We start from the raw sequence: 16,725 nt of genomic DNA on the forward strand, positions 1-16,725 counted from the left end.
AAGCTAGATGCAGGAAAAATGTTTTCAATGTTGGGGCAGTCCAGAACCAGGGGCCGACAGTCTAAGAATAAAGGGGAGGCCATTTAAAGCTGAGATGAGAACAAACTTTTTCACCCAGAGAGTTGTGAATTTGTGGAATTCTCTGCCACAGAAGGCAATAGAGGCCAATTCACTGGATGAATGTAAAAGAGAGTTAGACAGAGCGCTAAGGGCTAGCGGAATCAAGGGATATGGGGAGAAGGCAGACACGGGTTACTGATTGTGGATGATTACCCATGATCACAATGAATGGTGGTGCTGGCTCGAAGGGCTAAATGGCCTCCTCCTGCACCTATTTTCTATGTTTCTATATTTCTAATGACCTGCACATTTTAACCATAAGAAAATAAGAACAGAGGTAGTCACCAGCCTGCTTTGCCATCTATTCCAAGGTGGCAAAAGTCAGGTTTGCTAGACAGATGGTCACAAAGGGAGGAATTGAATTCTCGGCCTCAGCAATTTCACTTTCCCTGTCTCTGACAATAGAATTAAATCACAGAATTATAGAAATTCACGGAACACGAAGAGGCCATGCAACCCATTGAATCCATGCTGGTCACAGCGGCACAGCTGATAGAGATGCTGCATCGCAGCAACAGAGTCTCGAGTTCGATCCTGACCTCGGGTGTTGTCTGTGTGGAGTTTGCATTTTATCTCTGTGACCACGTGGGTTTCCTTCGGGTGCTTTGGTTTCTTCCCACATCCCAAAGGTGTGTGGGTTTGTAGGATAATTTTCCTCTGTAAATTGCCACTCGTGTATAAGGAGTGGATGAGAATGTGGGATTAAATAGGTTTATTGTGAATGGATGGTCGTTGGTCGGAGCGGGCTCGATGGACCGACGGACCTGCTTCCATATCGTAACAAGGCAAATTCCTTGTATGTGAATACATGGCCAATAAACTTATTCATTCATTCATTATTCATATCTCTAAACTAAACTAACCTTTGCTCGCCTAATTCCATCTCCTAGCTTTTGGCTCACAGCCTTGTAGGTTGCCATGTGGTCATCAAAGTAGATCTTCAAAACTGGAGATAGACACAAAAGGCTGAGTAACTCAGCGGGACAGGCAGCATCTCTGGAGAGAAGGAATGGGTGACGTTTCAGGTCGAGACCCTTCTTCAGACTGATGGTCTCTTCAAGACTGGAGTGAGCTCCCACCTCCACTGTACGTCCTGGCAGTGAGTTCCAGACAGCTGCCAGTTGCTGGATCAAACACAATTGGGTGGCATGGTGGCGCAACGGTAGAGTTGCTGCCTTGCAGCGTTTGCAGCCGCAGAAACGTGGGTTCGATGCTGACTATGGGTGTTGTCGGTACGGAGTTTGTACCTTCTCCCCCTGACCTGTGTGAGTTTACTCCGATATCTTTGCTATCCTCCCACACTCCAAAGACATAAAGGTAAATTCACTCCATAGATGAATTGGCTTGATGTAAGTGTAAATTGTCCATAGTGTGTGTAGGATCGCTGTTGTGCGGGGATCGCTGTTCGCTGCGGACTCAGTAGGCCGAATGGCCTGTTTCCGTGCTGTATCTCTAAACGTAAAACTAAACTAAATAAAACAATCCCTCAGCTTCCCACAACTCCTTCATCAAATCCATGTCCCCTACCTATTGTTAATGGATAAAGAAAGTAGATCTTCTGTGCTCGTCTAAGCAGCCAATAATTTGTCCAAAACACCCTTCAGCCTTCGTTTGTGCACAGAAAACAAATCCAAACTCACCAAATTTTCCTCACAGCAAAAGAAGAAATGCATCAGCCCATTGAATCCATGCTGGCTCTCAAAGCAATCCTATCGACAATATAATTCGCTGCATAACCCAATTTCCCTGTAATTTATTCTCTCACATGTTGACATCAAATTGATTCACCTACCAGCTACCTACACCAAGGGGAATCTTACAATAGCCGGTTAACTTGCCTTACGGCACATCATTTGAATGAGGGAGGAAATTGGAATATCCAGGAGAAATATGCACAATCACTGGGTGAACGAGCAACCTCCACATAGACAGCACCCAAGGGCTTAAATGAACCCGCATTGTTGTAGCTATGAGGTAGTTGCAGTCGACGCGGCACCATTGTGCCTCTCACAAATCTTCTCCGCACATTCTCTGATGGGATTGAACCTTTTCTGTAGCATGCAGTAGGTATGTTGCAAAGCCTACCTGAAGCGTCGCTGAAAATCTGTCGCTGTGGGTGTGCGCGATTTTGGCGCCGTTTAGAGGGGGCGGGTTTAAAACGCGATTTTCTCTAGGCTGTTCAAATCGAAGATGTTCAGCCTAGTTAATTATTAACGAAAAATCGCTGGAAGACCCCGTCGCAAAAGCTATTATTAGTTTTAAAGGCCTCGTATAATAATTTTAGTAGTTTAAAAATCAATCTCTAAACCCGCGACCACCGGCAGCTGTCAGGGTCTCATAGAGCAAATAATTGAAGGTATGCTGCTTATTTTTACATTAAAAAGGGCTTCTTAAGATCCCTTTATACAAAGTTTAATATTGCGAGTAGCTCATTTTGGGCCCATTATATCCCGCAGTATTTTTCTGGGCATTTGAGGGCACAAATCTACCGCAATGTGAACGTTCTAAACCAGCGCGTTCACAGGATCCCACTAGAAAGCTGATTTAAAATGGACTTTAATTTACAGCAATTGAACACTAAATTCCTTCCATTTGGCCTATAAATTAATGTAAATGAGATTTAAAAATCATGTTTTATTGTGAATTATTTATGAATATTATTTGGACACTTAGGCTATTTAAAAATGTTAATCATTTATTAAGAAATCGATAGATGTTTAGATCTAGTAATTGAAGTTTGAAATTAGCTACACTTGGGTAACTAACTAATTATATGCTTTAATTTCAGGTCATCCAAGTAAGATTATTTTATATTTGTTTCAGAATGGTTCAATCTACGATAACTGACAATTTCATTCAGTTCTCTTAATTTTTAAGAAGGTTATGGGCTTTTGACTGCACACGATCACAGCTTTTTTGTTATGTCCATAGAAAATCAATAGGGAACAAGATGCTAATTTCCGAGTATGAAAATGGCCATAACTTTTTATTTTCAATTCCCTCGCTTGGTTCACCCTCGTCAGATGGATTCACTATTCAGGATTAAATATAATTTGCCTCTTTTCTCAATTCCTGACTGCTCCAATGATCCCTTATTTCGAAAGTAGACACAAAATGCTGGAGTTGTATAGGGTTCTGGTGAGACCACATCTGGAGTATTGTGTACAGTTTTGGTCTCCGAATTTGAGGAAGGACATCCTTGTGATTGAGGCAGTGCAGCGTAGGTTCACGAGATTGATCCCTGGGATGGCGGGACTGTCATATGAGGAAAGATTGAAAAGACTAGGCTTGTATTCACTGGAGTTTAGAAGGATGAGGGGCTCTCTTATAGAAATATATAAAATTATAAAAGGACTGGACAAGCTAGATGCAGGAAATATGGTCCCAATGTTGAGTGAGCCCAGAACCAGGGGCCACAGTCTTAGAATAAAGTCTTAGAATTAAAGACTGGGGGGAGAAAAAAGGTTTTCACCCAGAGAGTTGTGAATTTGTGGAATTCCCTGCCACAGAGGGCAATGGAGGCCAAATCACTGGATAGATTTAAGAGAGAGTTAGATAGAGCTCAAGGGACTAGTGGAATCAAGGGATATGGGGAGAAGGCAGGCACGGGTTATTGATTGGGGACGATCAGCCATGATCACAATGAATGGCGGTGCTGGCTCGAAGGACCGAATGGCCTCCTCCTGCACCTATTTTCTATGTTTCTATGTTAACTCAGTGGGACAGGCAACATCTCTGGAGAGAAGGAATGGGTGAGGTTTCTGTTCGAGACCCTTCTTCAGACACAGTTACCTATTTACTCCCCACAACCAAATTCATAACCAGTTAGATGTTTTGGGTTCTCTTAGGGAAGGACACATGGTAAACATTTTTTCAAAGTTAACTGGACTGTTACATGTAGATTTATTAAGATACAGAGTTATCTCACCAAGTTTCAATATTTTTATGATTAACCCGATCAGGACCAATTTACATATTATTCATTCTCATGACAAGAGATAATGATATAGTTGAGTTAATAGATGGCCCGAGGATACCAATAATATTAATAATGCAGTTGGTATTAAAATGAATGCACATAATATTATATTAAGGGATTTATTAAACATGCAGGGGAATGTTTTTCACTATTAGAAACCTGAGTTCCAATGTGATTAGACTTTGTTAATTTTAATGGAAAAGAATAGGGTCTAATGAGTTTAGTTTCCATTGGGTTACTGTATTCTGTAAGATCTCATTAGCCTAACTGACAGAAACTGAGGCAATCTAGATCTGCCTGAAAGAATACTCTCATTTTGTATCTCTCTAGTGGCTTAACAGCCACTAAACTATTCAGCTGGCTGCCTGTTCTAAATAGTGGATGGGAATTTTATTGTACTTCATGTAAAGAAGAAGAAGAAGCTGTGCACTTTAAAAGGGGCATTACGTCTCCACGACTTCGGGGGCGGCACGGTGGCGCAGTGGTAGAGTTGCTGCCTTCCAGCGCCAAAGACCCGGGTTCGATCCTGACTATGGGTGCTGTCTGCACGGAGTTTGTATGTTCTCCCTGTGACCATGTGGGTTTTAGAACAAAAATAGAAACATTCAAAAATAGGTGCAGGAGTAGGCCATTCGGCCCTTCGAGCCAGCACCGCCATTCAATGTGATCATGGTTGATCATCTAAAGTCAGTACCCCATTCCTGCTTTTTTCTCCATAACCTTTAATTCCTTTAGCCCTAAGAGCTAAAGCTTTCTCTGGGTGCTCCAGTTTCCTCACACTTCAAAGATGTGCAGGTTTATAGGTTATTTGGTTTCTATAAATAGTAAATTGTCCCTAGCGTTTAATATCCCTTCTCCACTTTGAATGATCATTGGCCCGAGCTTTTCTGCTGGGATATTGCATGCCTTTAGGAAACTCTGAACACATCCTTTAATCTTTTCCTCTGCCTGGTAATCTCATCCCAGGTGGCAGGCATGAAATAACATGGCTTGTGCAAAGTAACTATAAATGAGTGTAATTCGGGGCATATATTGAGGATATTGGCCCGGGAGAGGGTACTGACACTGGAAACAATAGAATATCTACAACGCAGAAGATCATTTGGCCCATTGTGCCTATTCCAATTGAAACCTGATCTCACCTTCCTACATAGATCTGTAGTCCTGTAGATTGTGGCTCTTCAAGATCTTTCAAATGGGAAGATGGTTTCTGCCTTCACAATCCTTTCAGCCATTGAGTTTGAGATCTTTACTAACTTCGACGTGAAATACCATACCTTGACTAGTTCTGCATTCACAAAACTATTGCTTTAATGATTTGAAAGGAACAGTCAACCACATCCAAACATTGATTAAACCATAGGAAAGTTACCTCCCTTGGAAACTGTCTGGTGTCAATAGGCAGCTAGTAGAGCTACTGCCTCACCAAGCCAAAGACCTGGGTTCAATCCTGACCTTGTGTGCTGTCTGCATGGACTTTGCATGTTCTCCCTGTGATCGTGTGAGTTTTCTCCAGTTTTCTCTCACATCCCAAAAGCTTATGGATTGGCAGGCTGTAAATTATTTCTAGTGTGGAAATGAGTGGTGGAATGTGGGTACAGTTGATGAGAAGTGGGGAAGGGAGAGAATAAGTAAACAGGATTTATTTAGGATTAGTCTAAATGGGTTTTTGAAGGTCAGCATGGTCTCGATGGGTCTTAGGCCCTAATCATGTCACTTGATGAGAAAGCCACAGTCGTTTCCACACGAAAATAACAGGAAAAATTGTGCTCAGAGTCTGATGAGGACCTATTTCCTAATGTGGAAGGAGTGGATGATAAAGTATGTTAACATAGTATGTTGACATGGACTCGATGGGTGTGTTTCCATGCTGTATCTTTGGAACTAAAGCTACGTATAAAAATATCCGCTTTTCCCCTGATGAGATCCTAATTCCATCCTGATCAGCGCATTAAAGAAAGACCACACCACATTCAAGGGAGTGCTATTCTCGTCTGCTGATGTTGACCTAGAAATGATCCAATCTCAATCATCCCGCAACTTTCATCTGACTAGATGGCTGGTAGAGTTGCTGCGTTACAGCGCCAGAGACCCGGGTTTGATCCTGACCTTGCGTGTTGTCCGTGTGGAGTTTGCATGCACATTTTCCCTGTGACCACATGAGCTTCCTTGTCATTCTAAGGGTGTGCTGGGTCATTTATAGGTTAATTGGCCTCCGTAAATTGCCCCTAATGTGTAAGAAGTGGATAAGAAAGTGGGATAATATAGATCCAGTGTGAACAGGTCACGGGAAGAACTAGGGATGGTTGGCCTGGACTCAGTGCATGTTTCCATGCCGTATCTTCAAAACTAAAACTAAAAAAATATTTCCGCATTTTGCCTCTTTTATGTGTTGTCACTGAATCAGAGAACTTCCTCAAGGGAAAAATGGCTTGAATTTGTACAAGGGATTTAATGAATTATTTTGTGGTCTTAACTGGACATCCTATCCTAAACTCAGGGAAGTGATTGGAGAACTTGTAAACGATCATAGTTTGAAAATATTTCCAGCCACAGAAACCAAGAAGAATATCTCCGACTATATCACTCCCAATTTCAAATTAACCTAACATATATCTGTGTCTATTGTTTTTATTTTAAAGCATGTATGTTCCTGTTATGCCAGTAAAATTATGTAGGATAGTTATGCTTTGAGGGGAAACTGCCTTTCAGGGTCCCTACCTGGTCGGAGAGGCAGCTTTTCTCCGGGCTGCAGCTTTGACCCGTCCTCGCGGCCTACCAGCGGGCCTGGAGCGGCGTTTCCTGTCGCGGACCGCCAGAACCTCGGCTTCGGCGGCGGCACAGCGCTGGAGCGCTATCGTGGAGCAGGCGATGCCTTGCCTGGGTCGCCGCGCTGGAGCTCCGGTGAGCTGAGACCGCCGGGAACAACATCGCGGAGCTGCGGGACTGTGGAGCAGCCAGCTGCGGGCGGCGGCGCCGAACTTTACATCGGGAGCCTGGGATCTCGCGACGAGATCGCCAGTTGTGGAGCTCCATCCGGCGCGGCCTTGTCGTCTTCGGAAGCCGCGTCCTCCAGTACGGAGGCGGCCGTTCCAGGGTTCCCTTGCCGCTGTGAGGACTCTCCCGATGCCGGAGCACCACCACCCGGCGAGAACGGCCAGGAACATCGGGCCTCCATGGAGGCAACTGTGGAGGCCTCAATAGGCCCGACTATGGGTGAACTGGGGTTGGGGACTGGACTTTGTGCCTTCCCTCATGGTGGGAACCATTGTGGGGGGATGTTCTTTGTGTTTAAGACTCTCATTGGTGTTATGTCTGTATTCTTTTGTGTACTGCAAAATGGCAAAAAGCATTTCACTTCATTACACCTCGGTGTATGTGAATGTGACTAATAAAAACCTTTGAATACTTTGAATGAATGTGACATTGTACAGTGTAAATGTACAGGGATGAGAGGTCCAACTCCTTCTCCTGTCTGAAATATGATGGTGACGTTATGAACACAGTTTCTTCCTGATAACACATTTGGAAGAAAAAACAAAGAGAAAAGATAATAATAGTTTCTTCTGTGATTTTTTTCTTGCCCTGGATCTTCTCTCCTAAATCTTTAGACGTTAGACTTTAGAGGTACAGCGCGGAAACAGGCCATTCGGCCCACCGAGTCCTTGCCGACCAGCGATCACCCCATGCACAAGCGCTATCCTACACACTAGAGACAATTTACGATTTTACCGAAGCCAATTAACCTACAAACCTATTCGTCTTCCTAGTATGGGAGGAAACCGGAGCACCCAGAGAAAACCCACGCGGTCACAGGGAGAACGTACAAACGTGCAGACAGCGCCTGTGGTCAGGATCGATCCCGGGTCTCTGGCGCTATAAAGCAGCAACTGTACCGCAGCACCACTGTGCCGGCCCACTTGATTGTGTCACTTGATTTTACGGGGTTCCAACTATCCTTCTCTCGTCTGAATTACGATGGTGAAGTTATGACCACGCAGTTGCTCCAGTAACTTTTGCTGAGTGCCTGATAGCGCATTTGGCTAACAAGTACATTTAGCTGGAATCCGTCGACTGGAGCTGTCACTGGGCTGCCAAGCTGTGCGAAGTGTATCAATAGCCACGGGTAAACAACACTGATTAATTACTCACAACACAGACAGGGGAGACATGTTTGTCATTACGGAGTTCCCGGACTCCAGCCGGATTAGCAAATGACGAAATGGGGGAGATTTGCGAAATGCAAAGCAGTCGGCAATAATTCAGGGCGATGACAATGAGCGCTTCGTGATCTGTCACTGTTATCAAAGGAAAAAATGCAAGCAGGAAGGTCCAAAATACATCGCTTGCAGCAAAGTAAAACTCCTCATCTGTCAAAAAAATACAAGAATCCACAAAAACGACATTTTCTTATTTATAGTCATTGGGATAGAATTTGTCGCTTTTCTTCTCATCCAGGAGGATCTGGTTTGTTATTTAGTTTTCACTGTCATTTTATTGTACACTTCTAATGTACTAACAAATTTTGTAGTGAGCAGTTATACTCCTTGCTGCTTTTATTTACTTCCCCTGTAAACATTGTTCCTCTACCTCTCCAGAGTGACTACATTTTATTCAGTTTTAACTTGGAGGGGCAAAAGCTTTAAGGGCCTGTCCCACTTTCCCGAGTTATTCACAAATTCCCCCGCGTTTTCAAACTCACAGAATGTCCGTAACAAGTCCGTAGGAGGCCATAGGAGTCCGTAGCTATATCGTAGCAGCTTGTTATGCCAGCCCTAGGTACTCGGGGCTATTCTTTTTACTCGTGGCTCGAAAAAACGTCCCGACTTACCTGATGCCCTGAGTACCTACGGCTGGCATAATGAGCCGCTACCCACGGACTCCTACAGACTCGTTACGAACATTCTGCGAGTTTGAGTCAAGGGGAAAACTTGGGAGAATTCGTGTATTACTCGGGAAAGTGGGACAGGCCCTTTAGATAGCGGGAAGTGCACTTTAGGGGCAGGAGTTCAAATTAATAAAGAGCAATTTCATTCCTGATATTGGGAGATTCTTCCTTATAATCTTTGCATTTATTAATTCTTCACCAACCATTTCATTTAAAAGAATGATTCTAGAAATACAGGTCTGAAGATGGATCCAGACATGATTCGTCACTCAGATGCTGCCTGACCCGCTGAGTTAGTCCAGCACTTTGTGCTATCTTTGTAATAACCAGGATTTGTTCTACCATTTTTTTCAAGCTGCTAATTTAAAAAAATGTCATATCTTGAATGTCCGATACCCAGCTGGAAAAAAACCCAAGTTTGTCTAACCTTTGTGTAGGAAGGAACTGCAGATGTTGGTTTACACTGAAGATAGACACAAAATGCTGGAGTAACTCAGCGGGACAGGCAGCATCTATGGAGAGAAGGAATAGATGACGTTCCCTCTCCCCTGACTCTCAGTCTGAAGAAGGGTCTCGACCTGAAACGTCACCCATCCCTTCTCTCAGGAGATGTTGCCTGTTCCGCTGAGTTGCTCCAGCTTTCTATATCCAATTTTTATGTCTAACCTTTCTTCATTTGTTCAGTCCAATTTGCTTGTTGATCAACGGTGAGAGATGGTACGGTATCCAGATGCAGACAATCTAGGTGGCTGTACAGCTGACATACTCTACCTTTCAGGATACATGGTTGAACATCCATTAGATGACCAAGTCATCTTAATAGATGCAGCTGATCATGTGAAATGGATACAGAGCAGCCATTGTCACATCTAATGGACATTCATTCTTCAACATTTTCATTGCGCAGAATGTTCACTGCATGCCATATGACCTAACTTGCCTTTGCTGGAACTCATGGCCCACGTGACATGCTGTGCACCCACCTCCACTATAGCTCCCTATTAGAGTTTAGACATACAGCGCGGAAACAGGCCCTTCGGCCCACTATCCTCCCACACCACTATCCTACACCCACTAGGGACAATTTTTACATTTACCAAGCCAATTAACCTCCAAACCTGTACGGCTTTGGAGTGCGGGAGGAAACCCGAAGATCTCGTAGAAACCCCACGCAGGTCACGGGGAGAAGGTACAAACTCCGTACAGACAGCACCCATAGTCGGGATCGAACCCGGGTCCCCGGCGCTGCATTCGCTGTAAGGCAGCAACTCTACCGCAGCGCCACCGTGAGCGCCCAAATTCCTTTGTGTTTTTCCGGCTTTCTCTTAAATGTGCATTCACTATTTCTGATAGTGAGCTCTATATTCCAACCATTCACTAGGTAACGCATTTTCACCCGATTCAAATTGGATTTATTAGTGACTATTTTATATTTATTTTGATTTCCTTGTGTGACCACCAGGTGGGTAAGGCAATGAACTCAGAAGCGGAATGCAATTTATAGAATTACCACCGTGATCTTATTGAGTGGCAGAGCTGGCTGGTGGGAGCTTATCCCCTTTCCACCTTCACTTTATTGTGTTCTTATGTTGTGAATATTTTTGGGGGGTGGAGGGCTAATATTTTGTGATTGTCATTCTTCTCAGTCCAGCCTCATGGTGTCCCACTCCATATGTGCTGGGGGCAGTTTACAGAGGCCAGTTAACCTGCTAACGTGCATATCCTCAAACGTGATGTGGGAGGAAAGAGGAACAGCTGGGGAAATCACGTGCAGTTACAGAGAGAACATGCAAACTCCACACGGTCAGCACCCGAGGTCTGTATCGAACCCTGGTCTCTGGTGCTGTGATGCAGCAGCTCTACCAGCTACACCACTGTGCCACCTTTAAGACCATATCCTCCTATGCCTTACCGATCTAAATGTCTCTTAAACATTGTCTTTGCCTCTGATTGTTCCTGCGAGGTGTTACATGCAGAATGAATTTTGTAGTCCTATGGCAACTTAACATTATTTCTGCAAAACATTAGCCATTTCTCGTGAGTATTTTGTTCCCACGCTGCGAGACTAATCGAAAATGATGGCCATTACACAAAACGAAGAGTGCAGCAGCAATAGAAAGCAAACTGGAAGCATGTGCTAATTGGTCTAAATTCAGCAACCTTATTCAAGTGTGTGATTTGACACAACCAGGTATCTATCAGGGCAAGGATTGACTAAATTTCAGCACCATTGGTATTTATACCACTGGCAGATAACCAAGCATAAGTGGACCATTAATTTTGGGATAACTATTCATCAACCTGAACTTATATTGCATGTTTGAATTTATAACTATGCGGCACGGTGGCGCAGCGGTGGAGTTGCTGCCTTACAGTGCTTGCTGAGCGGGAGACCCTGGTTCGATCACGACTGCAGGTGCTGTCTGTACGGAGTTTGTACTTTCTCCCAGAGACCGTGTGGGTTTTCTCAGAGATCTTCGGTTTCCTCCCACACTCCAAAGACGTACAGGTTTGTAGGTTAATTGGCTTGGGTTTGTACACTTGGTATAAGTGTAAATTGTCCCGTAGTGTGCATAGGCTTGTGTTAATGTGCGGGGATCGCTGGTCGGTGTGGACTCAGTGCGCCAAAGGGCCTATTTCTGCCCCGTATCTCTAAAGTAAACTAAACTGAAAGATAATTATTGAGTGTTGATTAATATTTCCATCAGAACCAGCTAAATTAGTTGTGTTCAGGATATCACCACCACTGTCCTCCACCAAAGGCTGGACTGCTCTGGGCATAATGCTCACCATTACTCCATCATCAACCATTTCTATCCTCAGTGAAAATGTTATTGAGGGATTGTTTCTGTTGTTTATGGGTTGAGATGTTTAGATTCCCAAAGTAATATGAAGTAAAGTCATATTTTGGTGCATTCAGCATTATGTTTGGCAATGCATTTTACTGGCCTGCATTTTTTCGTAGCGTGCTGGAACTCCACTGCGGAGGTATAATACATTTTTCAAAAATTGTCCCTCCGTAAACAGCAAGGCAATACAGGTACATTGAGTATTTTTGTTTGCAAAAGAGAAAAGGAAAATACATCCTCCAGGCACCGCTTATGTGTTAATGAAAAATTGCCTTCAGGGTTTTGAGTTTCCTTACCTCTGGTCATTACGATTCCTGCAAGTACCTTGTGCCGTGCATGTGAGGAGGTCAAATTGTCTGTTAGCTCTTTGAATTTCTCTGTGACCAGGTGAAACACTGCATCGGCAAACTCCTGAAAGACACGGAAACGATGCATTGTAATGAGGCCAGTTGTCTCAAGGCGTGCACTGTGGTACAAGTATATCAAGGGGCTGCCATTTCCTCTCTTCTTCTTGAGCAATTGTTGAAACAAAATGATAATCAGGTGACTTTCTTTTCCTGTGTTAAATGCTGCATAATTTCACTTACCAGTTGAGTTACTGTTCACCTTGAGCAGCAAGGTAATGAGTCTGGTTCACAGTGTGTGATCGCCTATTCCTTTAACTATTCTCTTATCTGCACCATGGTCTTTGAACCCATGTTGTGGCCCACTATTAACCTTTCCATCTTTTTTATATTAACGATTCACATGCTCATCTATAAGTATAAATAGGCAAAGTAGGATTTAATAAGTGTTGATCAAGCTGTGCATATCCTAAATACTAATTTATTTTATTCTCTTCCGCTCCTGACAATGACAAATTCTACTATCCTTAGCTTCCTTTTCTCACTGCTTCGTAAGAGGTGAATTATATAATATTCATTATGCTCACATCTGTGACAGATTCAAATGTTATTTGCACCCTGATTAAATAATTTTGAAACCTTTGTCAGATCTCTTTGATTTTGTAATTAATAAACATCATTTGCAACTTTTCATGCGTTGGCCTATAGATATTTAAAATATATATTAATATATTAATTTCAGCAAATAAATAAAAGCACAAATTTGTCTAAAAGCATTTCAAATGTAGTGACCAGACTAGAATCTTTTCATTGCTTGAATGTCTGGAGCATTACATTGTTCTCATGGCAAGTAGTTTCTGGGGCCTTGATGTTTATGATGTGCTTATGTAAAGAAGTGCTTGGATGTCTGAAGTGACAACAGCACTCACACAGATCTTCGTGTGACAATTTTTTTTTTCAGTGAATAATGTAGGTCAGGCTTGGCAGGTGTACTTTTTCACAAGTCATGGGATCGGTGACACCAATTGTCGCCATGAAGTTCGATGCCTGAATCATGTGTTTTTTGCGTGTACGTTTGTGCGTGTGCGCGCGCGTGCGTGCATACATACATAAATACATGAATATATAGAGGTTTATTTGTGAGTATGTGTATATATATATACAAATACTGAACTTTTTTTTCACTCGTTAATTATATTGTTTAAAGTGTACTATGTTTGCACCCTGTGAGGTTATTCATTTTGGTGGCAAAAACAGGAAAGCAGACTATTATCTAAATGGTGGCCGACTAGGAAAAGGGGAGATGCAGCGAGACCTGGGTGTCATGGTACACCAGTCATTGAAAGTGGGCATGCAGGTGCAGCAGGCAGTGAAGAAAGCGAATGGTATGTTAGCTTTCATAGCAAAAGGATTTGAGTATAGGAGCAGGGAGGTTCTACTGCAGTTGTACAGGGTCTTGGTGAGACCACACCTGGAGTATTGCGTACAGTTTTGGTCTCCAAATCTGAGGAAGGACATTATTGCCATAGAGGGAGTGCAGAGAAGGTTCACCAGACTGATTCCTGGGATGTCAGGACTGTCTTATGAAGAAAGACTGGATAGACTTGGTTTATACTCTCTAGAATTTAGGAGATTGAGAGGGGATCTTATAGAAACTTACAAAATTCTTAAGGGGTTGGACAGGCTAGATGCAGGAAGATTGCTCCCGATGTTGGGGAAGTCCAGGACAAGGGGTCACAGCTTAAGGATAAGGGGGAAATCCTTTAAAACCGAGATGAGAAGAACTTTTTTCACACAGAGAGTGGTGAATCTCTGGAACTCCCTGCCACAGAGGGTAGTCGAGGCCAGTTCATTGGCTATATTTAAGAGGGAGTTAGATGTGGCCCTTGTGGCTAAGGGGATCAGAGGGTATGGAGAGAAGGCAGGTACGGGATACAGTTGGATGATCAGCCATGATCATATTGAATGGCGGTGCAGGCTCGAAGGGCCGAATGGCCTACTCCTGCACCTAATTTCTATGTTTCTATGTTTCTATGTTTGCATATTCTGTTGTGCTGCTGCTAATGGGCCTGTCCCACTTTGGCGAACGCCAGGGACCAGTTTTAATGGAATTCACCTACGACAGCACCTACGTCAACCTACGACAGCAAAAACTGTTGCCACTGTCGCCAAAACATTTTCAACATTTTGAAAATTTTGCTGTAGCCGCCCAAAAGGCACAGGCACATACGAATTTCATTGTTCTATCTGGGACATATGACAATAAAACACTCTTTACTCTCTTGAATCCTCTTGCTTCAAGCTTCCTTTAAGATTTTGAAGTACCTCCCACACGTATTCTGCAAAACTCAGCTGCCCACCGACTCTCACCTCCCCAGCCTTGATCTTCATCAGGGTTGCAGATGATAAAACCTTTGTGAGCACAACGCCCACAGGAAGCAATAACAGAACAAGGCTGCTGAACGATGGAGGGGTGGGGACGGTGTATGACGTTTATATTGGCTCACTGCGCATTACTGCCGTAACTTGCCCTTTTGAGCTGAGGAGAAATATCTCGCCCACTCCTTAACCTTTCCTATATTACAGCAGTGACCCCAAGTAGCGCAGTGCCTGCGAAATGCTTTGATGCAGTCCCAGTTTCTGAAAGGTGTTTAAAAATGCGAGAGGTAATAAAATCAGCTCTTCAGTCTCGGTGGCGGGAACCATGTCGCCGAGAGCGAGGTAGACCGCAAGAGTCGTGGAGGGACCCGGCGGGGGGGCTGCCGAGAACAAAGGTGGACCTGGCGGGGTGGTGGGCACAGAGTACGATTGGAATGAAGGGGGGACCCGGAGGGGGGGGGACGCCAAGATGGAAGGAGAAACTAGCGGGTGGTGGTGGTGGGGAAGGTGTGCTGCCACATATGGCAGGCAGTAGATACGACTGTTCGGTACTTTTGTAACTCTGTCGATGTCAGACACGTGGCGACACAGTGTACTGCCTAGGGTGGATGAAAAACAAAGCTTTTCACAATACCTATGACAATAAAGTATCATTCATTCACTCAGTCAAAAGTTCTGCATTTCTTAATCCCTCTTAATCCCATTATCTGTGTCTCGGTATATATGTAGCAACTGCTGTTCAGAACTTCCAACATTTACTTTCAGAGGCTGTAATTTAGATCAGAACCAATCTAAATGTCAGACGGGCATAGTCTTGCTAGATCCATTGAACAAACTTTACCTAAATCAGGACCAAGATAAGTTTAATCCATCCACTTCTGCATACCAATTTACACCAAGATATCACTCACCAGTGAGTCGTGCAACTTACACTAATAATGAAGATGCAAACCCTGATCTATTTTGAGTGGTTTGATTCGTATTTGAACATTGAAAAGACAAAATTCAACACAGGATGTGTGTGGTTTTATGTAAGAGAGCCAGCTGCTGATTTATGAAAGTCCTATTGTCTTTTTGACACCTGACAGGTATCATACTTGGATACCATTTATTAGTACGCTGGCTCCTTGATGCAGTTACAAGGTTGACAGCAAGACTGAACATATACAGAGTGTGCCTTCATTTCAGTCTAGACCTTGCCCCCATTCTGCATTCTTATAAAAATAATGAGAGAATCAATTTACAAAGCAGCGATAGTAACGGGATTATTTTATGTGTGAAACATTAAAATAGAACACACTTTTAAACATTCTATCTTTCCCTACTTTAGTAGTTTTGCTGAAGAAAACAACTTGTTCAATCCTTGCAAATGTAACTAGCAACATGTGAACTTTCATAAGAGATGCTTCAACTAAATATTGCTTTGTGGTCGACCAAAATGCTGGAGAAACTCAGCGGGTGAGGCAGCATCTATGGAGCGAAAGAATAGGTGACGTTTCGGGTCGAGACCCTTCTTCAGTCTGAAAAAGGGTCTCAACCCGAAATGTCACCTATTCCTTCGCTCCATAGATGCTGCCTCACCCGCTGAGTTTCTCCAGCATTTTTGTCTACCTTCGATTTTTCCAGCATCCGCAGTTCTTTCTTAAACATTGCTTTGAGGTCGATTGTTTTGTTTTAATAGATTAAAATTGTTTAAAGTGTTCAGATTTCTGAATGTTTAAAATGATGAGGAATGGATAGGATGAATGAACAGGTTTTTCTTTTCTCTTGGGTTGGAGAATCAAGAACAAATGGCCTTAGTTTAAGATGAGAGAGGAACGATTTAATAGGAACCAGAGGGGCAACCTTTCCACAAAAGGGGTGGTGGGTATATGGATTGAGGTAGCGCAGGAACTAGGTATAATAACAACATTTAAAAAGCACTTGGACAGGTACATGGATAGGAATGAATTCGGGGCAAATGGGCCTATCTTAGATGGGGCATGTTGGTTGTTTCCGTGCTGTATTGGTTTATGACCTCAGGATGCTAAGTTCTCTGGAAACAATACCTTCAAAATGCTGACAGAAACTTTGGTAACTAATAACCACCAAGAACATCCTGCTAGATTGGAAATGCAAGTCCCTTTGTATGAATAAGAAGATAAGATTAGGCATAGGTGGCAAGAT

General features: G+C 43.3%; 1 protein-coding gene across 1 annotated transcript in view; it reads right to left on the reverse strand.

The window, feature by feature from the left end:
- adarb2 (adenosine deaminase RNA specific B2 (inactive)) overlaps nucleotides 1–16,725 on the reverse strand; it is a 675,592-nt gene that overhangs the window by 139,895 nt on the left and 518,972 nt on the right. Inside the window, exon 4 of the mRNA XM_033044908.1 lies at nucleotides 12,133–12,247. Within this exon, the coding sequence (XP_032900799.1) occupies nucleotides 12,133–12,247 (115 nt within the window). The remainder of the gene's footprint in view (nucleotides 1–12,132; nucleotides 12,248–16,725) is intronic.

This window comes from Amblyraja radiata, chromosome 2 (genome assembly GCF_010909765.2).
Source record: "Amblyraja radiata isolate CabotCenter1 chromosome 2, sAmbRad1.1.pri, whole genome shotgun sequence".
Lineage (NCBI taxonomy): Eukaryota > Metazoa > Chordata > Chondrichthyes > Rajiformes > Rajidae > Amblyraja > Amblyraja radiata.